The 25,882-nt window shown below is 38.5% G+C and overlaps 1 protein-coding gene across 1 annotated transcript in view; it reads right to left on the minus strand.

Moving 5' to 3' along the window:
- Positions 1 to 25,882, minus strand: part of LOC131240469 (uncharacterized) — a 39,811-nt gene extending 13,929 nt beyond the window's left edge. Inside the window, exons 1-12 of the mRNA XM_058238718.1 lie at positions 25,709 to 25,882; positions 25,227 to 25,619; positions 21,981 to 22,042; positions 17,192 to 17,329; positions 16,769 to 17,047; positions 16,318 to 16,404; positions 15,111 to 15,212; positions 14,969 to 15,034; positions 6,182 to 6,292; positions 6,006 to 6,067; positions 5,796 to 5,840; positions 4,021 to 4,094 (exon numbers count right to left, since the gene is read on the minus strand). Coding sequence (XP_058094701.1) covers positions 4,021 to 4,094; positions 5,796 to 5,840; positions 6,006 to 6,067; positions 6,182 to 6,292; positions 14,969 to 15,034; positions 15,111 to 15,212; positions 16,318 to 16,404; positions 16,769 to 17,047; positions 17,192 to 17,329; positions 21,981 to 22,042; positions 25,227 to 25,619; positions 25,709 to 25,844 — 1,555 coding nt within the window. The 5' untranslated portion in view covers positions 25,845 to 25,882. The remainder of the gene's footprint in view (positions 1 to 4,020; positions 4,095 to 5,795; positions 5,841 to 6,005; positions 6,068 to 6,181; positions 6,293 to 14,968; positions 15,035 to 15,110; positions 15,213 to 16,317; positions 16,405 to 16,768; positions 17,048 to 17,191; positions 17,330 to 21,980; positions 22,043 to 25,226; positions 25,620 to 25,708) is intronic.

A 25,882-nucleotide genomic window follows, 5' to 3' on the forward strand; every position in this document is an offset into this window, starting at 1 on the left:
TTTACAAAGGGCTTTTGACGACGCATTACGATATATGAACGACAATGTTTTAAATAGCTACATTATGCAGCGTGTTGCTTATGCTACTTAGCGTAGCTTAGACTTAATGCTATGTAGCTCATGAAAATAGCTCAAGTGCATGTAGCCTATGCTGCATGATAATTTGCATACACTACACACTACGTAGGTCACATTACAAGTTATTTTTCACTACAACATTCAAATCAACTAATGTTTTCAATGATTTGTTACATTTTTCTTATTTCAATAAAAATTAGTTAATCTTTTCAATGCTTTTAGTAAGAATAATATAAGTAACAGTATTAAATCAGTTTTGTTACTCTTTCTTTACCTTTATACTAATTACTATTTCATATTACTTTAGGATGTGTTTGGTGTTCGAGTAATAAAGTCCCTCAATATACATTGATACACCACACTCTAACAGCTTAGGCTTTTGGAGTAAATGGTTGTTTGACATGGTATCAAAGCGGAAGGTCCTATGTTCGAATCTCGAGAGCAGCAAATATGCCTCGCTAATATATTATTCTCCCATGGGGGGTTAGGAAAATCAGGTCCGGCCCAGGGACCGGGAAATCCTGGCCTATTTATGGTGTGAGTGTCCCTCCACCCTTGTTAGTATGTTCCCGTGCGGAGTTACCACCCCACACGTGTGAGGGGGTGTTCAAGTAATAAAGTCCCTCAATATATATACATTGATACACCACACTCTGACAGCTTAAGCTTTTGGAGTAAATGGTTGTTTGACATTTGGTTGCACCAAATATGAAATTTTGTTTAATTTCATTATTAATCAGTCTAATTTGGTGAATATCATGAAATTGGTGCAACCAAGCGCATCCTTGATTAAAAATCTTCAAGTAGATATAGCTTACGCCTCACGCTTCAGAGGGTGAACACTACACTGCATGCTATTCGCTATTTAAAATGCTGATCAATGATATCACGATATCGACAATATTGCAATATGGTCCATATATCTTGCAACATGGGAAAATTTTATAATTCCCCCTATTTATCATATTAGAGATATGCAATACCAATAATTCAAGCTGATATATTGGCTGATATAAACAATACTGTAAACACCGGTAGGCACCAATTAATTTTGGCAACATTTAACCAGCATAAAACTTACATATTGACAAGCTTTTGCAAGATCTGGAACCCACAATTTCTAGCCATTTTGTGTACAAACTAAGAACACATCATCTCAAATTAAATATGATTAATGCATAAGCAAAAATGGAGGCATAGTAAGAAGACATCATCATTCAAACAAAGCCTGTAATGGTTGTAGTCTTGTTCTGCTCAGGTTGAACTTGAGTTTGAATGGCTTTATAGGACATAGGTAGAAACAATCTCCCCATGCATATCATCTAAAACTAAGTACTCTACAACAAATTTTAATTTCCTTTAGTGAAATGTTATTCCAAATAATCACCTCTAGAGGTTGAATCTCACAACTTAAATGCAAATATACAACATCTCTCTAAACATAAGTTTGCTTACTTTCCACTCTGAACAAGAAAATCTTCTGCAATATGCAATTTGATATCAATATGTGAGATGAAATATCAATGATTGTAAGGTTTTTGAATCATAATTTATTAATTTACATGTAGTCAGTGTTAGAAGTATCGGTATCGCTACAAGTTTCGTTGGACAGGGATACAGAAACAATATCGATGTCGCCTATAATATCACTAATAACCAGAAATGTGGGGAAACACGGGGAAAACGGTGGAATTTTCAGCGAAACTTCAGGAGGTGTTAAAAGGTACATGTTTACATATTTAGAAATTAATTTTAAAAAATTGCAAAAAGAATGCATATATAACAAGTTTCCATTTAACGGGGCCTTAAAAGCATGCGTTGTTGTAAGAAATCAGTCCAACCATTCCATCCGGCCTATTTAACCATCCAAACATCCATTGATATTGGAAAATATCAACAGCACATGATATTTCACCAAGAAATCATCAACAATTAGAAAGGAAACAAAAGACTGTGGTCTCGATATCGCGCATGTTGCGATATTGATAATTTCGAGATATTAACAATATTTTAAATGACAAATTGAACACTACATACAACCAATGCCCCATGAAAAAAAATGAAATATTTTTTTTTTCTAATAAACAAAATTTTGATGATACCAATACATTGACGATATTATTGAAATATCATCGATATACTTATGATACAAGCATTACCTAGAATTTACATAGTCGAAAATAGTGGCGATACATTGGCAATATTGATGCATTGGCAATTCAAGCAACACCTAGAATTTACATAGTTGAAAATATTGGCGATTACATTAGTGATATTGATACGTTGTTGATACTTAGCGATACATTGTTAATGCCTGAAATTTCTAATACTACCAGCGTTATCGGTATCGCTACCTGTGTTATCGGTATTGTTGAGCTAGAGATAAAGATAATATCGGAGATATTTCGATAATATCGGAGATAATTCGAATACTGCATGCAGTATTCTTGTTTTCAGCAATAATATCAATATTATCGCTGAAAATATCATCACCAACCCGACAATACTGAACCCACTTGAATCGTAGGATTTCCAAGTATCGTCGATATATAGCCGATTTATCGATATTTTTCACATATCACTACAATATCAACAATGTTATCGCCAATATTGGGTTGGGGAAGTGCGTAAATAGCAAAAAAAGGTGAAAAAAGAAAAGGAGAAGAACGGAGATTTTTGGTAGGGATCTCGTTGGGACTTGATTTCAACCATTCCTTTTGAAGTCTTGAGAATCAAAACAGATTATTGGGGAAGAAATTGAATATCTAAAGGTTCGTGAGCTGGAACCCCCAAGGTATGAAAATTTGTAGAAATGTGTTTTTTTTTTTTTTTCCTTTTTGCATGTATTTGAGTGGAAAATCAAGATATTAGAGGATCAAAATGGTTATGGAGAAATTGCAAAAAACCAATCTTTTCCCATTTCTTGCTCAAGTAATTGGGAGCCCAATTTGTAACATGATGATAAGGGTTGGCTATGAATGTGATTCATGTTGATCTCTTGATTTTTCAGATTTTTTTAAATTATTTATATTTAAATTAAAACTTTGGTTTAATTTGAAATATATATATTTATTTTTTTTTAATTTTTTTTTTTCAACCTTTTTTGTTTAGATTTTTTTTTCTTATTTATGGTTCCATGCTTATGATGAATGGGTTGCATTTGTAGGTGGAAATCAATTTATTTAAGAAAAATATTTTAAAAAATTTTTTATTTAAAAAATATTTTTCCATTTGAAAAATTAGTTGTCTAGATGCATGGTTGCATCATGAAATGCATGCATGCATGGCATGGCATGGATGGATGGATGAATCCTGGATGTGTGTGTGTGTAATTGTGTACGTATGCATGGATGGTTGAATGGATTGATGTTGATGTGTGTGTGTAATTGTGTATGTATGCATGTATGGTTGAATGGATTGACGTTGTATGCATGGATGGATGGTTGGATGGATTGTTGGATGGTTACACATGTATGTATGTATGCATGAATGTATGTACGCACGGATGGAAGGTCAGACATGTATGCATGCATTGCATGCATGGATGGATGGTTGGTTAGTCATGTAGGTATGAATGTAAGAACTCATTTTAGTTACTATTGCGCTATTGTTTTACAACAACACATGCTTGAGGCTTACATTAAATGGAAACTTATTATGTATGCTTCATTTTTGTAATTTTTTTCATTCCAAAATGTGTAAATATATGTATTTTACCATCTCTTGAAGTTTCACTAAAAAATTCCACTGTTTCCCCCATGTTTCCCTAAGTCAGAATACCTTCCGTGGCATCATTAATAATATCTGAGAAATCGATAAATGTTTCTGTAATCCCCAATTAGTGACACATGTAATGATACAAATACTACAAACACTGTTTATAGGAGCAAATTAAGCCTATAAGATTGAAATGTCCAAAGCAAGGGGAGAAAGCTGACTCACCAGTATACTCAGCAAGAGCTGTAAGTGCAATAGAACTTGTCTTGAATCCTTCCTTGTTGCAAATGTATTTAAGCCTTCCATAGGCATTTTGCATATATCAAGAACAAGTTTAAAAGGGAACGCAAGCATAAAATAAGGGTAACAATAAAAGGTGACAATTTATATGCAGCCACTATTTTCTTAGTCATGTTAACAATAATAATTGATTGAACAAGTTGTTCAACAAGACTGTAAGATTGAAGAAAATGCCAAATGAATGGGAGAAAAGTACCCTGGTAGAGAAACTACAAGCTGCACTACTATTGTGGAAATAAACTTACAAGCCATATTATGAAACTTTAGAAGAGAGTGATTAAGCAAAGATTAAACATGAAACAAATGTATCAGAAAATGAGTTTGATTTTATGCCTAGGAAGCCCACCACTAAAGCTATTTTCCTACTTAAACAATTGATGAAGAAAAATAGGGAGAGGAGGAAGGATCTCCATATGGTCTTTATTGACTTAGAGGAAGCATACAATAGGACCCTTGAAGAGTTAATCTAGTGGGTGCTGGGAAAGAAAGGGGTTTTATGAGGATATATTAACACGATTGAGGATATGTATGAGGAAGCGGTAACAAATGTGAGAACAACTAGTGGAGATAAAAGTGAGTTCCCAATTGTAGGCTTGCACTAGGGGTCGGCATTGAGCTCAGACCTTTTCACATTGATTATGGACGTCATTAAAACGAGTCATTTGCAAGAAGAGATCTCATGGTCTATGTTGTTTGCATATGACACATTTTGATTGATAAGACGAGGGTGGACGTAAACAAAAAGCTAGATTTATGGAGGGGTGCTTTAGAATCAAAAGGATTTAAAATTAATTGGACTAAAACATAGTATATGGAGTGCAAATTTAGTAACAATAGGAGAAACGAGGAATTAGTGAAGATCGTTGACAAAAAAAAAAAAATTCCAAAAATGACCATTTTCAATACCTTCAATCAATAATTCATTATAGGGGAGAGATTGAGAAAGATGTTACCCATCGAATTCAAGCTAGATGGAAGAAATGGAGATGTGCCTCTCGAGTTTTATGCAATCGCCGTGTACCACTCGTACTGAAGGGGAAAATTTTATTGGATAGCTATAAGACCAGCCATGCTTTAATGGGACACAATGTTGAGTGGTCAAGGAACATGTTCATAGGATGAGCATAGCTGACATTAGGATGTTGAGATGGATGAGTGGCCAGACAAGGAAGAATAGAATTAGAAATGAATACATTTGATGGAACTTAAAGAGGAGCAACAACGGGCAATAAGATAAGGGAAAGTAGACTTAGATGGTCTGGTCTCTAGTTGCACGAAGTGTGAAGCTAAGCGGCAACAAATTCAGGTGCAGGAGCACAAGTGCAACTCCAAAGCAAGTATTGGAAGTGGGAACGGCACCAAGTTAGAAGGATCTTGTAAGTGGAACTAACTTTGGTCGTGTGCATCGGAGACCAAGAATTGTGCTTATTAGGAGTGCATTGGTACAAGTTAAAAGGCTCTCAAAGGGCAAGGGGAAAACCCAAAAGGACGTGCATGGAGGCAGTAAGAAAAGACTTGATGACCAATGCTCTAACTAAAGGTATTGCAGTTGATAGAGTGGAATGGTGGAACAGGATTCATGTACCTGACCCCAATTAATCGGGATAAGGCTTAGATGATGATAATGATGCTTAACAATTACGATGAAGTCAGATCCATGAACAAGCAAATCAGCAGCCATTCATGTTCAATGCACATACCTGTTCACCACACGACTAATGGTTGGCTGAACAAATGTATGCACCCTATCAAGCAAAAAATGCGACTTGTCAGGGTAACAAAGACAGCATTGCAGATGGATACAAAGAAAGATATTGCTTCTAGTGGTGCTAAGGAAGCTTGTATTGGCTAAAATAAATTAGTAAAAAAATGTATAATAAATAATTAAAATGATAAACCTAAACACTCACTTGGCTACTTGGCGCAGTGGCCTCAAAGCAGGAGCATAAATGTCATTGCAAATGCAAATCACCTTCATTTCAAAACAATTTATCTATCAAAGAAGCAGAAGAAATATCGAGGAAGCCTTTCCCATGTCATTTTGTTTAGTCGAAGGAAAAGAAAGTTCAGCCATTTTGTTTCTTACAGGTCTTGATAGTGTTGCAGCTTTAGATCCTTTTCTCGAGGAAGCCTTTCCCGGATCCACCTCTTGAGCAACGTTTCCCTTTCCAAGAACAGACCTCTTTTCAGCAGCCACCTGCATGAATAACAGGAGCATCACTCTTAATTGATACAGCACACATGCTTTGACAAGGTAATGGATAGTAAGAAACCAACTACGAAGCTGGAAACAAAAAAGTCACCTATAAGGTCCTGTCAACTGAAAATTCTCTTAATTTTCCTTATTAACAGAAGATTCTTAGTTTTCTTCATTATTCCTTACAAAAAATATCAAACTTCAGCACACACTTTATTAGAGAGAGAGAGAGAGTGTGTGTGTGTGTGTGTGTGTGTGTGCACGGGTATTACAAGTGTGTGTTAATATATGATATCGTAGCATACAAGAGTACATGGAATAAAGTTCTCACTATGATTTACTACTACCCCATCAGCATCATGTTTTCATCTAGATGGAATTTGCATTTCTCTAAAATTGCAGTTTGAAATCCACTTTATTTTTGAATGCTCAATATGCAATAAACTCTGACAGTGTGTCAATAGTTAAATGAATTGACATATGTTTGGAAATGTTAACGGATGTGGAGATGTGGGTTGTTCCACTATATTGCCCAACTAGATGTTGTTTTTAGTTATTTCTTCTTATTATTAGTTGTTTATTTTGGTATGGGATGTGTATGGTATAATTGCTTTTATTGAAGGGTATTTTTATCATATTGACTTTTTATTATTAATATAAAGGGGAGAGGATGGGCATCCAAACCTAACTCACCTTTCCTCTTATTCTCTCAGCTTTCTTCTCCTCTACTTTCTTTAATCTATAATTCTACATAGTATCAATGTGCTCTTGTTTCTGACCTAATCCATATTTCTTCCTTCCATCCTACAATTCCTTTCTTTCTCTTAGTTTTTGTCCCTCCCCTTCCTCTTATGCTGAAAATCTTTTAAGAAACCTAGGGTTTCTTTTTTGTTTGTTGTGTCGAGACTTTGTAATGGTTCGTGCATGAGAAGGGAGTTAGGTGTTCATGATCATCGCTCTCGTGTTCGGGATGCGTGGACGTTGTAGGCTGATTGATTTCTTTAGATACCATGTCCATGATCATTGACCCCTGTGATTGGTTGAACATGTGGATGTGTGGGCTGGTCATTCTCTTCGAGTGTGGTGTGCATACCGTGTGAAGCATGCAAGTTGGGTGTTCGTTGGTTGCGAAAGGTCAGCTCGTGTTTGTATAAGTTTGTCATATATATTCTAGTCCCTTGTCCTAGATAAAAGAGAAAAGTGATTCGAGAACTGGATTCATAAATCCATCTAAATTTGTAGGGGTCAAATAACCTCTATTAAATTAAATGAAACGAACTATCTTCAATGGTCCAAATCCATCCAAGCGTTTTTAACTACCAAGGGCAAATTAAAATACTTGACTAGTCAAAAACTTGATGAGAGTACTAATACATATGATCAATGCATCCATGAGACTGCTCAGATTATGACGTGGTTGTGGAATAGTATGTATGGAACCTTCCACTAGCACGAATGCAATGTTTTTTTAATACTGGAAAAAGTGTGGGATGCATTATGAGCAAGGTGTGCCAAAATGGTTACTAACACTATCGGCCAACCCCGTTACGCTATATGGGGTTGAATCAATGACCCCTAAAAAAAATGCACCGTAACAATCCGTTATAGATCCATAATAGACTGTTAAATTACCATTTTAAAAAAGATCTATACAATCATTACTCAAAAAGAATCAATGCAATGGGAGTACTGAAGCATGCACAGATAGTGTGAACAATGAAATATTGCATCTGCATAAGGATTTCTTTGAGCTCCACTTATTTTTGCCAAACACACCATGGAGGATCATTCCAACTATGGAGGCATTCTACTAGAATTCTGGAATCACACTCAATTTCAATAAAATTTATTCCCATGGATTTACATATCCGCACACCATTTAAAAGCGTATGGACCTCAACCACCATGTTTGTCTCTACCAGTGTTCGAAATATCGTTATCACGTTACGTATCGCATTCTTGGGATACGAATACGTATCGGTTATTGCATGGGATATATCGGTTGTATCGTGTAATGTATCGTTGTTGTTCGAAACATGGGAAAACATTGGGAAATTGGTTGAATTTTTCAATGAAACTTCGGTGATTGTTAAAAAAGCCATCAATACACACTTATAATTCAAAACAATACAATAAACAAGTACACAAAATAGGTTTTCTTTGTTTGGGGTCCTAATATATGCATTGTTTAACTGAATTGATATAAGCATATTCAATGTCTATTCATGTAATTTATAAATGTAAGAAGACGTGTGGAAACACAAGCAATACATTCAAAAGCAAAAGAAGAATCACTAGATTAGGTTACATACATGTTTGATTTGATGTTTGGAGATAAAGTTGCAAACGATTTGCGCGATATTGGGAAATTTTGATTTTTTTTTTTCAATTTTCCACAACTTAGCCCATCTTCAAATCTCAAAATCAAAGCTCTCAATCCATGATTTTTCATGAAAAATCATAGCTTTGTAACAATTTGACACTAATTTAACATGATTTACAGATAATAAAAGGATTGAAATTCGAAAATGTTCACCAGATCGAACACGTGGGATATATCGCACTACTTATGCATTTCATATCGCATTGGTAGGATACAAGATATATTGTGGGCTATATCGGCCGATATCTGTCAGTCAGGATAGCATGTCAATCTGTCAAACAGGACAGCATGGACAGCATATATTTAGCCAGACAGCAAGTCAATCAGGACAGCATGGATAGCGTGTCCAGTTCTTGCTAGAAACTCCATCTTGATCTCCTTTTATTTTAGGCTTGCTGGTTGTAGGCTTGTTTTTGGACTAGGGGTGAGGTGGATTTAGTATTATCTATCTTTATTACTGTGTTCCGGGCACCATGTCTACTAGCAACTCGGATTCTTTTGGTGTGCGCTTCACGGGCAAAAATTATTCTGCCTGGGAATTTCAATTCACCTATTTGTCCTGCGGAAAGAATTATGGGGTCACATAGATGAAAGTGATCCAGCTCCTACTGACCTCTCTAAATTGGGTCAGTGGAGAGTGAAAGATGCTAGAATCATGACATGGATTTTAGGATCTGTTGATCCTCTGATTGTCCTAAATCTGAGGCCGTACAAAACTGCAAGAGATATGTGGGAGTATTTAAAGAAGGTTTACAATCAGGACCACACAACCAGACGCTTTCAGTTGGAATATGAGATCGCCAATTACACTCAAGGCGATCTCTCCATACAAGATTATTTTTCTGAGTTTCAGAACTTGTGGGGTGAATTTGCTGACATTATTTATGCTAAGATACCAGCTGCATCTCTCTCTGATGTTCAGGAGGTTCATGAACAGAGCAAGAGAGATCAGTTTCTAATGAAGTTACAGTTGGAATTTGAGGCAACTCGCTCCAATTTGATGAATCGTGATCCTCCTCCCTCTTTGGATGTGTGCTTTCGGGAATTACTTCGTGAAGAGCATCGTCTTGCAACACAAGCTACTTTTCAGCAGAACTGCATGACCTCTAATGACGTTGCTTATGCAGCTCATAGAAAAGGCAAGGGTAGGGATATGCGAAAGGTCCAATGCTTCAGCTGCAAGGAATATGGGCATATTGCTGCTCACTGTGCCAAGAAATCTTGCAATTATTGCAAGAAGCCAGGACATTATCAAAGACTGTCCAACTCGTCTCTAGAATCGCTAAACTACTGTCTATCAAGCTGCGGTGGGTACTTCTGCTTCCGCTAATTCCTCTACAGCTAGTGATCCCTTTGTTCTTACTCCTGAAACAGTTCAGCAAATGATTATTTCAGCCTTTTCAGCCTTAGGGCTTCAAGGTAACAGTACACTACCATCTTTACCTAGGCTTGTTGATTCTGCTACGTCTAAGCATATGACTAGTTCCTCCAACACTCTTACCAATGTTCGGAATGCTCATGGCTCATCATACATTCAGATTGTTGATGGTAGTCAATTACCTATTCATGCTATTGGGGATATTAATTCATTAGTTAAAGAAGTTTTTGTATCTCCTGAGCTTTCTACTAGTCTCATTTCCATTGGACAATTGGTTGATAATAATTGTAATGTTGGGTTTTCTCGTGATGGTTGTATTGTGCAGGATCAGGTGTCGGGGAAGATACTCGCGAAGGGGACTAAAGTTGGACGATTTTTTCCTCTACATTTTTTCATTCCTTCTTACATTTCTTTGGCTTGTACTACTGTAAACAATAAGGGTGAAGTATGGCACAAACGTTTGGGTCATCCTAACTCTATTATTCTATCTCATTTCGTAAACACTGGTTTGTTGAGTAATAAAGATCAATTTTCCTCTCATCTCTCTTTTGATTGCTCAACATGTAAATTAGGTAAGAGTAAATCTCTTTCCTTTCCTGCTCATGGAAGTCGTGTTGAAAGCTGTTTTGATTTGATCCATAGTGATGTGTGGGGTATTACTCCTGTTATATCTCATGCAAATTATAAATATTTTGTCACATTCATTGATGATTATAGTACGTATACCTGGATTTATTTTCTTCATTCTAAATCTGAGGTATTTTCTGTGTTTCAACAATTTGTGGCTTATATTGAAACTCAATTCTCTTCAGGCATTAAAGTGTTAAGGTCTGATTCGGGTGGTGAATATATGTCTCATGAATTTCATGCCTTTCTCAAGTAGAAAGGAATTGTTTCTGAGTGTTCTTGTCCTTATACACCTCAGCAGAATGGTGTTGCTGAATGTAAGAATCGTCACCTGTTGGAGGTTGTTCGAACGTTATTGCTTGAATCTTCCGTTCCTTCTAAATTTTGGGTGAAAGCTTTATCCACGGCATTTTATTTAATTAATATATTGCATTCAAGTGTCTTGCATTTTGAATCTCCCTACTATCGTCTTCATCATCAGCATCCCAACTATCTTGATATGCATACCTTTGGTTGTGTTTGTTTTGTTCATTTGTCATCACATGAACGACACAAACTTTCTGCCCAATCCGTTAAATGTGCTTTTATGGGATATAGTAATTCACATAAAGGTTATGTTTGCTATGATCCATGCTCTAACAGATTTCGTATTTCTCGTCACGTTGTTTTCTTTGAAATCAGTCTTTCTTTTCTACTCATGTTGCATCCTTGCCTGAGATCAATGTTCTTCCTCATTTTGATGACTTGACTCCTATTCTTGAGCGATTCAAACCTGGATTTGTGTATGAACGCCGACGACCGACTTTGCCTCTTCCTGAGCCTGACCCGACATCTGAGCCTGTTCAGACTGTTCCTTCTGTGGATGATCCAGGTTCTGACATTGTTCCTCGCCAGTCTACTAGAGTCTCTCGTCCTCCTGATCGGTATGGCTTTTCTCATACATCTCTTCATACTACTTTGTCCTCTATTTCAATTCCATCATGTTATTCCGAGGCTGTTAAGCATGAATGTTGGCGTGAGGCGATGGCCGAAGAACTTCAGGCTCTTCAGGACAATCACACATGGGATGTTGTTCCTTGTCCGGCAAATGTTAAAGCCATTGGTTGTAAATGGGTTTACTTGATTAAGCTGCCTTCCGATGGTACTTTGGATCGCTATAAGGCCCGATTGGTTGCACTTGGTAACAGACAAGAATATGGGGTGGACTATGAGGAGACCTTTGCTCCAGTCGCCAAGATGACTGAGGTGCGGATGGTTATTTCTATTGCAGCGTCCCAAGGCTGGCCACTTCATCAAATGGACGTTAAAAATACATTTCTTCATGGTGATCTCAAAGAGGAAATTTACATGACCCTGCCACCTGGCTTGACCTCCTCCTCTTCTTCTGATGTATGTAAATTGAAGCGATCTCTGTATGGGTTGAAACAGGCTCCCCGGGCATGCTTTGATAAGTTCCAGTCTACCTTGCTTCAGTTTTCCTTTGAGCAGAGTCAATATGACTCCTCTTTGTTTCTTCGTAAGACCTTTGCTGGTATTGTTGTTCTTCTTGTTTACGTTGATGATATTGTTATCACCGGGAAGGATTCAGACTTGATCACTCGTCTACAGCAGCATCTTCAGGCGTCGTTTCATATAACGGATCTTGGTTCTCTCACATACTTCTTGGGGTTGGAAATTCACATGGATCCTTCTGGTATCATTCTGAATCAACATAAGTACACACAGGATTTGATTGCTTTAGCTGGTCTTCGGGATACTTCTTCTGTGGATACTCCTCTAGAAGTAAACACGAAGTATCGTCGTGAGGAGGGTGATCTGCTTTCTAATCCTACTCAGTTTCGACAGCCGGTAGGCAATTTGAACTATTTGACTATTACTCGGTCTGATATTTCCTTCGTTGTCTAGCAGGTTAGCCAGTTCATGCAGACTCCACGCCATCTACATTTGGCCGCCGTTCGCCATATCATCTGATACCTTCGAGGGTCCCCTAGCCGTGGGTTGTTCTTCCCAACCGACTCTCCTCTTCGTCTTGTTGCATATAGTGACGTGGATTGGGCCGACTGTCCTGATACTCGTCGGTTTGTCACAGGCTAGTGTATGTTTCTTGGTGATTCTTTGATCTCTTGGAAGAGTAAGAAACAACCTCATGTTTCTAAATCTTCTACTGAAGCCGAATACCGTGCCATGTCTGCTGCTTGTTCTGAGAATGTCTTGCTTCGTGGGCTTCTGGCTGAACTTGATTTTTCCGAATCTGAACCTACACCTCTCCATGCTGATAATACTAGTGTCATTCAGATTGCTGCTAATCCCGTTTTCCATGAACGAACAAAGCACATTGAGGTGGACTGTCATTCTATTCAGGAAGCCTTAGACACTCGTATCATTTCTCTTCCTCATGTTTCCACTGACCTTCAGATAGCTGACGTGTTTGCCAAGGCCATGACACGACAGCGCCATCAGTTCCTTGTGGGCAAATTGATGCTTCTTAATTGACCAGCATCAATTTGAGGGGGGATGTCAGTCAGGACAGCATGTCAATCTGTCAATCAGGACAGCATGGACAGCATATATTTAGCCAGACAGCAAGTCAATCAGGACAGCATGGACAGCATATATTTAGCCTGACAACAAGTCAATCTGGACAGCATATATTTAGCCATAATTAGGTCATCTATTTATGGCATATATCTTGTACAGTTATTGATTGTATATATCTTGTACAGTTATTGTTTCCTTGTTTGTTTGCCTATATTGATGTTAATGGCCGCAATTCAGCCTTGTAATTAAGCCTCGAATTTCTATATAAACAGAGGAACCTCACAATAAGGACATTCAATCCAAAATACTTACAATATCGTCAATATTTAAAACACCAATACAATGCATAATGAACTTATATTGTGGATTGCAATACTATAAATATAAAAAGATATAGTGCATCATACTGCCCATTCAAATTGAGGTCTATTTTAAGACAAGATATAAGATACGTTTCCAATCAATATTAACCCCTTGCCAAATCGAACTCATCAACTTAGAATTGACTCAACCAAAATCTATATAAAACTACATCACCAAATGTGTATCTTCTATGCTATCAAGATGAGGAATCGGCAAACCATCTTTTTCATTCACTGTTCATTTGCGAGAAAGTTATGAGAAGGTTTCTTTATCTTGTTTGGCACTCAGTAAGTGTGTTCGACTGGGCTCCATTGAATCTCTCCTCATGTCGTGACAAGGTGGGAGTAAAGGGAAGACTGGGAAGAAGATCTAGCGTCTATGTTTGCTAGCTGGTATATGGTCTCTATGGTCGGAAAAGAAACATCATTGTTTCAGGAATCGAAAAAGAGGTATTGAGGTGGTCTATGATATGGCCAAAGATCTTGTGAAGGAATGGGCAGTCAAATCGTTGGTTGTAGTGTCTCCTCAGTTCCTTGATAGTTGGGTTGATTTGTAATTAGTTTTTTTCTGTATCATTTTCTGTTTTTTGTTTTGTTTCTCGTATTTTCTAGCTTCGGCCTTCTAGCGATAAAATCATCAAAGTTCAAAAAAACAATAGAAATACTATAAACTATGTTATCCAAAGTTCTAAACATACAACGCAGGAACTAGGGCTGCAACTTGGGGGTTCGGGTCAAACCCTGACCCGATTGACCCCACCTAAGTTCGATTCGGGTTGAGTCGGGTTATCAAGTCCTAAATTGGGTGCGGGTTGGAAAACGCCAACCCGATTTGAATTCAAGTTAAGCAAATTCCAATTGGATTATGTCGGGTTGGAAAAGTCGCATGTTTTGGATTGGGTCGGGTTCGATTGGGTCAAGTATACAGGATTCATGTTGGGTTCGGGTTGGGTCCTCTTGAGGTTGGGTTCGGCTCGGGTCAACCCTCAACCTGACCCTCAACCTGACCCAACCTGCCCAAGTTGCACCCCTAGAAGGAACTCACATGGCTTGTTTGGCCCAACACACATGATTTTTTCAATAGTACCTCACATAAGTTGCAGCACTTGTCGTACGAGTATTGACTATATAAAAATAAAATCACATTGGGTTTTCATTAACTTCTTCACACCCTACTTATGTTCAACAAACCAACAATGGTAAAACCTATTTCTAGCCATCCACGTGAGCAAAGATCCCCTTGCATACAAAGACAGCATGCTTATGTAAAAAATAAATAGCGTTGAAAACAGTACAAGAAATGATTCTACCAACTATGAATGACATGTATGCATACCAATCCTATCTCAGAGAAACCTTAAGACAGCGTTGTCCAAAGCATCCCTTACCATCTTTAAAATAACCTCCACTGCACCCTTTCCAGAACCGAGGGCTCCATCAATTTCATCAATGACCTGTCCAAAAATTTAATCAAATATTACTTAAATCAATAATATAAAATTACTTTGTGACTTTCAATGTGCAACCCACCAAACACTTGGGCTTTGAGTCAGCCATGACAGAGTTCATCTGCACCACATCAAGGATTTTTGACTCAATGGTTGAGGCAGACCGATCATCACTTGCATTTATCTACAAAAGATGAAAAATCTCAGTGATGCTTTAAAGACCTTTAGGCTGAAGAGAAACCAAATTCCAACCATGAAACCAAGAGCCTGACAAAAGATTTTGTTTCTTTAATTTGGAAAGGTTGCAGATTGTATTTACCAACATGCATAGAACTACGTTGAAGCAAAGAACACAAGACTTCCATAGATAATACTCCTCTATGAGGAAATAGAAGTCCCCACAACCAAATTTAGATCTACCATGCACGAATTCACTAGTAAAGATTTTGACATCTTGAAGTTCCAAATCATCCATAGAAAAAGTCCAGATTTATTAGCATATCAAACAAATGCACTATAAAGTTTCAAAGACGTCAACAATCGACTAATGATGATATTTTGTGGAAGATTATTAAAATCTGGGTGTGCGTGTAGAGAGAGAGAGAGAGAGAGAGAGAGAGAGGAATGCTCACCAGCGCATCAGTTCTCATGAGAACTTTTTGAGAACTCATCTTCCATGATATGAGTGCAAGATCTGAATCGTCCAAGTGATGCAGCACCCCATGAAACCCCTAGGGCCCAACTTTTACCTTGATCCAATACTTCGGTGGGTCATGGCAAAAGAGAGGCAAATCAAGGGAGGAAATTGTTTCGTTTTTCCATGGCCCACCAAAGTTTTGGATCAGGGTAAAAGTTGGGCCAAGGGAGTTTCATGGGGTGTCGCATCACATGGACGGTTCAGATCTTGCACTCATATTACGGGAGATGAGTTCTCAAAAAGTTCTCGTGAGAACTAGTGCGCAGGTGAGCATTCGGGGTTTCCCACCCCTCTCTCTCTCTCTCTCTCTCTCTCTCTCTATGTGTGTGTGTGTGTGTGTGTCTGTACATGATATAATTAGAGTTAAGTCATGGAGTTGCTTCATTAGATGAAAGCAGGCGAGTCCCAGCTGAAAAAACAAAATAAATGGAGGAAAAATGGAAAGAAAATCATTTGATCCCTCCAAGATTAAAGCAAATCTAGATGTGTTGCAAAAGAGAGCAAAACCTTCAAAGTTCAAATGTGCAAAGTCATGAGAATGAGAGGATATAGTTGCTCAAACATGAGAACATATAATGAAGAAGGACCAAACCTCTACAACACGATATCCACAATGTTTAGCAGCTACATGCGCAAGTGTAGTCTTACCAAGCCCTGGTGGACCACAGAGTAAAAGAACCTGCAGGAAGGCATGAGTTTTAATTATCAATGACCTTGAAACATGACAACCCACCCATAATTTCTAGGTATAACTCTATTCTCTTGAAAAGCAATACATTCCTACAATATATTCTTTTCAGAACAATACATTCAGTGTGAAGCTAAAATGGCCTCAAAGGGTAAAGATGACAAAATGAGTACTTAATAATCCGGGAGATACCCAATGCCTAGAAATGCAAATATATAAGACAACATAATGTACACATCAATATTACTTATTGCATGAATGCCACTGAAGAATTTTAGTAGCACTGAATTATAAGCGAAAGGCGTTTCAAGCACTAGTAAAAGGATTTTATGTGCAAACAAATCTAACAGCCCACCTTGTGCTCCAGCTGATCATTAACCATTGATTTTTTGTTCCAAAGTTCAGAAATGTTTTTTGATTTTGCATCTCCTTGATTCAAACCATTTGACTGCTTAAATGTTTGGTTACCAAAAGGGGCTGCTCTATTCTTGCTGAAGGAACTTCTACTGTCGGAGACTTTCTGGTGTTGCGCCAGCGAAGAATGTCGTCTAAGAGCAGATAAAACATCATCTGTAGTAGTCCTAATTTGAGATCCAAATACACAAGAATCCCATTGTTTTAGCCATAGCAGGACCTGCAAAACAGCAACAACCAGGATTTGCCTATTTATATCCAAAGCCAAGATTGATGGAGGATCAAAATAAGTCACAGATACCCTTCAAAAAGTTTAGTTAAAGAGATGATTGACAAATAATGAATATGTGAGAACTATATGTACCTCTCGATTTGTTTGCTCGTCACTAAGGAGCTCAGTGAAGGAGTTTGGAGCATATTTATCAACCCAAAGTTGTTCACTGACTATAGGCACTGTTGGATGGATGGAGTCATCAACAGACCCAGAGCTAGCTTCCAAAACCTACACCACCATAAAAGTATATGATTCAGGAGCCTTTTAAGTTGTGTATATGATATGAGGTAATATCAGGTGCTTTTCTCTATTGTATTCTTTATAGTTTACTACTCTGTAACTTCTTCCCTTTATTGCTCTTGGATTGTATGTTGCATTTGTAAACATTTGAGGGGTGTAGTCATCATCATTTTAGCCTTTCTCCAGCAATTTGGGATTTGCTTTTAAATGGTGGATTGGCAGAAGTTTTCAAGATTGGATGCACACAAGACACCATCCTTTCATTTTTACCTGAGCTCTTGGAACCGATCATCACAAAGGCTCATATTGACACCATTCACATCTCGTACGGTTTTAACTTGTGTAGTGTGTTCAACTAATATCATCTGTTCAAATGGAAAAACAGTAACTATTCTTATTCCAATATATTGCATCATATGGATTGTATTTTAATGTAATGGATCTGTGATTCCATTTGGTTCTTGACCAGTGATGGACCTTGACAGTTCATCAAGAAGGTTGCCATGATACTAGATGATTACTTACAGTCCACCCATCCCCCATCCTATGTGGCAGCATCTGCGCTTTTAGCCTCATACATGGTCCCACCCAATACCAACCCCTGGTCCACCTATTACATTCACACCCTAGAGGGTGAGCAAGCAAAGTGGGGTCACAAGGGCAATTCCCAGGAAAACAGCTAAACACAAAGTGCTCGCACATGGTCTCACACAGTACTAACCCCTAGCCCACCTATTACATGCACACCCTAGAGGGTGAGCAAGCAAAGTAGGGTCACAAGGGGAAATTCCCAAGCAAACAACTAAACATGAAGTGACCACACAGACAAGAGGCCAAGCTCGAGGTTTTTTTTGTTCCCCCCCCCCCCCCAAAAAAAAAAAAAAGATAAAAAGCATCCATTGATATCTACCAATTTGAATACGCAATGTCTTGTGAAAAGATTGTAAAACACCCAAGATTTTGGGGGCCACTATATTGTTTGTTTCACATCCACTCTGTCCATCAGATCAAGCCCCTCACATTCACCATAAACCCTAAAAATCATCCTGATTTAAAATTTCAGTGGTTCGCAATATGACGAACAGTATTAAATAACAATCAAAACCTCTAAGTTCATGCATTGTGACCCTATTAAGTTTTGGATTAATCTGACTTTTGGGAAATATCTTCTTCCAGGTGATTAGAACCTGATGAACGGGTTAGATGGAATAGAGAAATCGCTATGAGCCCCACACACAAACCCACGGTTGGCCTCCCACTTCAAATTTTTACCATGGTGTAGCCCATCAGAGTTGTGGATTGGGCAGATATTTTATTGCAAGACCTAACATCGAGGGGCACACCCGACAGGTAGAATGGATTTAACGTACATGCACAAAAGGTGGGGCCCATATAGTTCGGATGTTATAGCCAGTCTTGGAGTGGATTCCGGTCCTTCCACAGAAACTTGCACCTTCCCTCTCCCACCCCTTTCCCACATCTAGCAAACCACTTCTTCTCCATGTGTGTTGCAACTACCATACCCCTAGTTTTATTAAAAAGAAAGCAAACTTACAGAAATTGAACAATCAGCCTAGCCGCAAAGATCGAACAACAACAATGGCTAGCCAAACCCAAAAAACAGCACCAATCCCAGAACATAAGATTGCAATCATGAGATCTACGTACAAAAAACTTAATGCAATGGCACCCTTCTTAACTAGGAGGTCAGCCTCTCCATTCGCCTCACAAAGAACATGAAGAGAATTGGCGTCAATAGCAACCCTGACCATATCCACCAATAACCAAGTATAACACCAATGCAAAATCCATGAAACCACATTCTTAGAGTCCTCTTTGATCGTCACTAGAGAAATCTGCATAGACACCGCCATCTTACTGTCTTTAGAAACACCACTGCTTATGCGAAGCTCAAATCACGAATACCAATAGGGCCCGAGAATTTAGCTCAGATCACCCCTTGTCGTTGCGCACAAGCCCACCAATGCCCACAGGGCCCAGGTTGCCCAACGAGCAACCATCGAAATTAGCCTTATAAAATACCATGAGGGATTCAAGCAAGAGAGCCAAGCTCGAGTAGTCAACTGCACGAAATAGCAAGGAACCCACTGCTACACGAAACACAACTTAATGCCAACATCGTCAAGACACACAATGCACCTTATCATAACTATTGCAGGCTACCCTCAACTTGAGTTATGACGAATGAAACAAATGAAAAAAGAGAACAATAACAAGTAGTTGAAGCCAGTGTTCGAGTTGTCGGTATCGCTACAAGTTTCGCTGGCCAGAGATAAAGATATAATATCGTTATTGCCGATAATGTCACCGATGACCAGAAATGTAGGGAAAATTGGGGAAACATGGAGAAAATGGTGGAATTTTTCAGTGAAACTTCATAACATGCCTAAATACACATCTACATATTTAGGAATCAAAAAATTGCAAAAAGAATGCATTAAATAAGAAGTTTCCATTTAATGGAGGCCAAAAGGCATGCGTTGTCGTAAGAAATCACTCAAATAGTAAAATGAGTTTATATAATACAAATGCAAGCTTATAACAATTAAGACATGCAAAAGTAAATGAATTTTTTTTAAAAAAAATACACATTTCTGGCCACATTTCATCCCCACATAGAATGACAAGGTGGCTCGTAATCATTGTCCGGATCCCATGACAGTTGAGAGTAGTACTGTTGCCCAACATGTTGGGCCCACTATGAATGTGCATGGGTTATCCACGCCGTCCATCCGTTTTTTCAGCTCATTTTAATGGTTGTTTCGAAATTTGAAGCATGTCCAAAGCTCAAGTGGACCACACCACATGAAACAATGGTAATAATGATTTCCACAATTGAAACCTTGGTAGGGCCTACAGTGATGTTTATTTGTCATCCAACCCATTCATAAGATCACAGAGACATGGATGAAGCAAAAACACATAACAAATTCATCCAGAATTTCTTTGGCCTCATGGAATTTTAGACGGTATAATTTCAATTCACACTGTTTCCCGTGGTGAGGTCCACTTGAGATTTGGATATACTTAGTTTTTAGGCTAAAGCCCTTACATTATCTGTTAAAATGGATGGACGGAGTGGATAAAATATGCAAATCACGGTGGACCCCACATAATTTACTTACTCAGTACGCGACACATATGTACCCGAGTCGGGACGCGGATTAGCTATGACGGGTTGAGCAGCGAGACTTGCCACCGAAGTGATGTCGAGCGGTTATGTGGCCTCACCATGGTTTTTGTTTCGTATCCACACCGTCCAACCATTTGAAGATATCATTTTAGTGCACGAGACAGAATGAGTCCGATCCAAATCTTTAACGAACCACACCACATGAAAACAATAATGATTGGATATCCGCCGTTAAAATCCTCCTAAGGCCCACTGTACTGTTTATTTGATATCCAATCTGTATGATTAGGTCATACAAACCTTGATGAGGGAAAAATCAAATATTAGCTTGATCCAATACTTTTATAGGCCCCAAAAAGTTTTTAATGGTCTACGTTCATTCAACACTATTTCCTATAATGTCGTCCACTTGAGATTGGGATATACCTCATTTTTGGTCTCATACTCTAAAATGGTCTCGAAAAATAGATGGACGATGAGGATACAACACATACATCATGGTGGGGCCGACAGAACGTTATGGTGGGCCTCATGAATTGTTTAACTGTGAAAATCATTATCTCCGCTGCTATTTGTGGTGTGGTCCAGATGATCTTTGGATATGATTCATATTCTGGATAATGCTCTAAAATAATCTCTAAAAATAGATGAACGGTGTATATATAATAAATACATCACTATGAAAGCCCATGTAACTTTAATCTCCTTTGAACTGTTCATACGACTCGGAGCTTGAGGAGCATCAGTGCTCGCCTGCGCACAACACGTACCTACAGCAGCTATATAGCTATATGTGGTACACCAGCCAATCCACTTCCCTTTTTTGATAAACCGGCAACGACAATGGCGATTTCGATGATTTTTCCGTTAAAATTCCCAAAAATCTCTCCCCAAATTCAGATTTTTTTCAAATTCCAAATCAAATCCCCGTAAGCCTAGGTAGAAATCTAGTTTCCTTTCAAAGCAATTCTATTAGAAGGAAAAAGGGGATTTTAGGTTTTTCGTTCTTGTGAAAGATCCGGTGTTGTTGACCGCGATTGGCCAACCAAATCCAGCCAAAGGCCACTCCTTGAGGTAGATCTTGAGTAAAAAAGGTAAGAGATCTTCTTCTTCTTCTGATCTTCTTCGTCTTCTTCTTCTTTTCTATATTTTTTTCCGAATAAGAGGGTCGTCGCCTAATGTCGCCGAAAACACGGCATTTGTTTTGCCTATTTTATCGAAATCTACAGGGTAGTTGGTTGATTTGGCCAGTGATCCGAAAATCTCACCAATAATATCGAAAATATCGGCAACATCCAGAAGAGAAATGAAATATTGGGGTTTTGGTATCGCAGGTCTGGCAACACTGATAATATTGGCAATATTATCGATTTCTCGCCGATAACTCAAACACCGGTTGAAGCTTCATCATTTAACAATCTGTTGTGTTCTTTAATATGGCTTTACCTCAAGAAATTAATTAGTTGCTTGCTCAAACCAACTTACCTTTCGGAAAGTCTCTTGCTCGACTCTTTCCATTAGAACATTGATAGGCTCTGAGAGAAGACCTGTCCAATACATAAGTTCAACGAAATCAACACTAGATGATAAGTAGGCTCGAATAATAAATGAAGATCACATATAAACTATGGCAAGGTCATGGGCAACCAAACCCTTGAAACATTATGCAAGTTCTACAATTACACAATACAATTACACGATATAAACTAGGTTTTAAATATTGGTTATGATGTGGCCATCTCGATCGAACTGCAACCATATCAATCACCCTCATTACACGATATAAGGGTGAAACAATCTATTACCAAAAAAAATAGTTGTATTGGCCAGTCGGTGCCGACAAAGCCATAAAGGGCCTCAATTTTAATTTTTTTAATTTTTAGTTTCTCGTATTTTCCCTTACTGAAAGGACTTCAAAAAGTTTCTGTAATTTTCCCACTCTTTCTTCATTTTGACCATGAAGGAAGCTTAGAAACTCATTGTAGACTAGATCCAAGCCTATTTTGAGGACCAAAACACAAGATTTTAGGGAGATTCAACAAATAAAAAATGGAATGAACCCTCTTGAGAAAAACGAAAGAAGAGGTAAACCATCACTTTCTTTCCTTTTTTCTTCTCTTTTGTTGTATTTTAATGTAATGCGCGCTAATCCACCAAATCATGCTTGATTTGTGTTTGACTAGGACCTATTTGGTTGACTTTTAGCAAGCCAACCTTACAAGCAATATTTTTATCAAAGAATAGTCTTATACAAATACATGTTAAAAGCACAAAAAAGATAGATTCTTGTGTTTTACATTTTTTTTCCTATTTTCCCAATAATTTTTCAAGATTTTTAAGCACAAAAAATAATAATAATAATATTCATCTCACTTGGGACCCTATCCGGATGTGTCTGATGCACCATGTATCGTCCCCTTTTGGGCCTAAATGATATGATCCCCAATACTAGTACTCAAAACCTTGCATCAAACTCTTATCCATAAGTGAAGAATTTGATCTTCTCCACATTCTTTGTTGTCGAATCCCAATTACCAATTTGGGGTCGTTTAGCAACATGGAAACAGTGGTAATTGGTGGTAAAAGCAAAAAACACAAAACCAAAACAAAACAAAACAAAGGCGTTTAGGTAGACATACGGCAGTGATAAATGAATTCTACCGCTTCGCACATTTTGCTTTCCCTGCATAGAGGCATGATTTCAATTCCTATTACCATGGATTTCCATGAATTATGTCGACATGAAAATCATTGTGGCTTAACTTCAAAAATTGGTGGGCCCCACCATGATGTTTAAGTGAAACACACCCTGATCACCAAGTATGTCACCCTATTTTAGCATCAGGGCCCAAAAATCAGTGCAATCTATTATTCACGTGGGCCATACAAAGGGAAACAGTTGAGACTTGAGAGAGGGATGCCCACCCTTTATTCTTTTCAAAGCCCACTATAATGATTATATGAAATCAACTCCAACTGTTAGATGCAAAGCTAAAATGTAGGCCTCAAGACCAACAATTGGGCCCATCCTTGATTCAGGTGGGTCACATGAATGGAAAGAATTTGGAGGGTGAGGGTTACTGTTTCCCTTCAAATGGCCCCCCTAAATCACAGACTAGGCTGATTTCTAGGCCCTACAACTAAAATGGGGTGACCCATTTGTTGATCGAGGTGAAAGTCACATGAACATTATAGTGGGTCATGTCTAAGAATTTTCTAGGCATGGATGGGTTCACATAAGAGGACTTATGCATGAAAATGGCATAAATTTGACTTTGTGAATTGTTGGGTCACACTATGATGTTTAAGTGAAATTCACCCTAATCACTTAGTGTGTCACACCATTTTAGCTGTAGGGCCCAAAAATCAGCTTGATCCATGATTCAGGTGGGCCATACAAAGGGAAATAGTTAGGAGAAGGGTGTCCCATGTGTTGTTTCCAAACATGTGGTCCACCTAAATCATAGGACCAGGCTGATTTTTCAGCCCTATGGCTAAAATGGAGTGACGCACCCGGTGATCATGGTGGATTTCACTAAAATATCATAGTGGGCTACATGTATGAATTGGTAGAATGCGTATCATGCATGCAGGGAAGGTGCCAAATGTAAATTTTGGATTCACATGGAATCCATCTGCATGGTGCCAAACACAAATGATGATTCCAATTCACATGGATTCCATGATAATTGTGATTTGGATTCCAATTCACATGGAATCCATGCTACTAAATGACCCCTCTATCTAAACTCCCAATCATTTCCCTTTATCATTGAGATTTTTTATTTTATTTTTTTGAAAAGTAACAAGGTAATTATATAAAGAAAAAAGGATTACAAAAGAGGGGCTTGACCCGCTGAGATGGCGGGCTGAAACACCTAAGAAAACGAAAACAGATTACATTCGCTGATTTGAGGGACATTGGAGGCCCAGTCCACAATAAGAAAGTGGACTCTTTTCACTAAGTGCCCAACTGCATGGGATTCCCCCTTGAAACATCTCCCATTACGCTCTTCCCACACCGCCCACCAAACAGCCACAAGAGACATTCTCCAGACCAAGTTTTTTCTGTTTTCCAAGATCTGCTCCATGCCAGGCTTTGAGATACCCACTTGTGTTCTCTGAAAAGTGTTATTCTTACTAAATGATAGAGATGGGGCTAAATCTATCCAGCATAACCATTCTCCAACTAGTGTTTTTCCAGCACACAACACATAAGCTGGTTTTGGATGCACAAATGAATCGAATAGCAAGCAGTCAGTTCAATCATCAAGAGGAAGACAGTGACCAGTGAAGCTTCCTCGTATTCACAATCAGGAAGAAGCAGAAGTTGTAGTTACATTCCATTCGAGTCCCACTTGAAAGTACTGTAATTGAACATAAGAGATCAGACCTCAATGTGCATGCTATGGAAGTAAACCATAACCTGGTTATTTCCACTCCATTCGAATTGTGATCATGATTCAGTTTGATGGTGTATACAAAGACACTCATAGTGATCATCCTCCCCATCTCCCCTCTTTAAAAGCCTTCAGAACAGGCAAAGCATTTTTATCAAATTCATAACCAACACTGAGAACTACAAATAAATTTGAGTAGACTAATTACCTAGTTATTCAAATGGAATCCATTTCTCCATTAATTTTGCTAGGAATGGAAGTAAATTATGAACCGTTCGAAAAATAGAAACACCAAATCCAAAAAAAAAAAAAGGACACAAAAAATGCATACCGGAGAGAGGTCTTTCTATGTTTGACCTCTTGACATCTCTGCTAGTCTCCCCTGGACTCATCTTAGCATAGACCCGATCCCCACATGGCCCAGTCACTGAAAAGCAATCTCCCTCAATTTCCGAAGCAAATCGACAAAGGACCTTCTCCTCGACTACCACTGGTGCCACATCATCTGCCAGTGCTGCATCAATGGCCGGATCACTCTCCGAATTCTCAGCACCGGCTGGATCACTCTCCAAATTCTTCATTGGCGAATACCTCAGCCAGTCCTCATCAGTTCCAGTTCCTTCAGCAGTTTTGTTCCGCTTCTCATTAGACGCCTTCACAGAATCACCATCAGGTCCTTCTAAAGGCCTCTTTCTGCTGGTCTGGTTTTCAGAAACGGGCAGATCTGCAGGAGACGAAAAACCAAGAGGAAAAATAAGCAAATGACAGAGAGAAATGGACGATCGGGATTGTATTTTTAGAGACGAATATTGCCTGAGATTGGAGAAGAAGCTTTAAGAAGCTCTTCCTCTGCGTAGTATTCTTCTTCATCTACTTCTTCGTGAAGGAGAGCATTGGTTTCAAGCCATTCGAGTTCTTCGGGGAGAGGAATGTCCATTTCCATCTCCATTTCGCATGCCCTAACAGTAACAGATGCGAATGCCAGGG

Source organism: Magnolia sinica, chromosome 3 (genome assembly GCF_029962835.1).
Source record: "Magnolia sinica isolate HGM2019 chromosome 3, MsV1, whole genome shotgun sequence".
Lineage (NCBI taxonomy): Eukaryota > Viridiplantae > Streptophyta > Magnoliopsida > Magnoliales > Magnoliaceae > Magnolia > Magnolia sinica.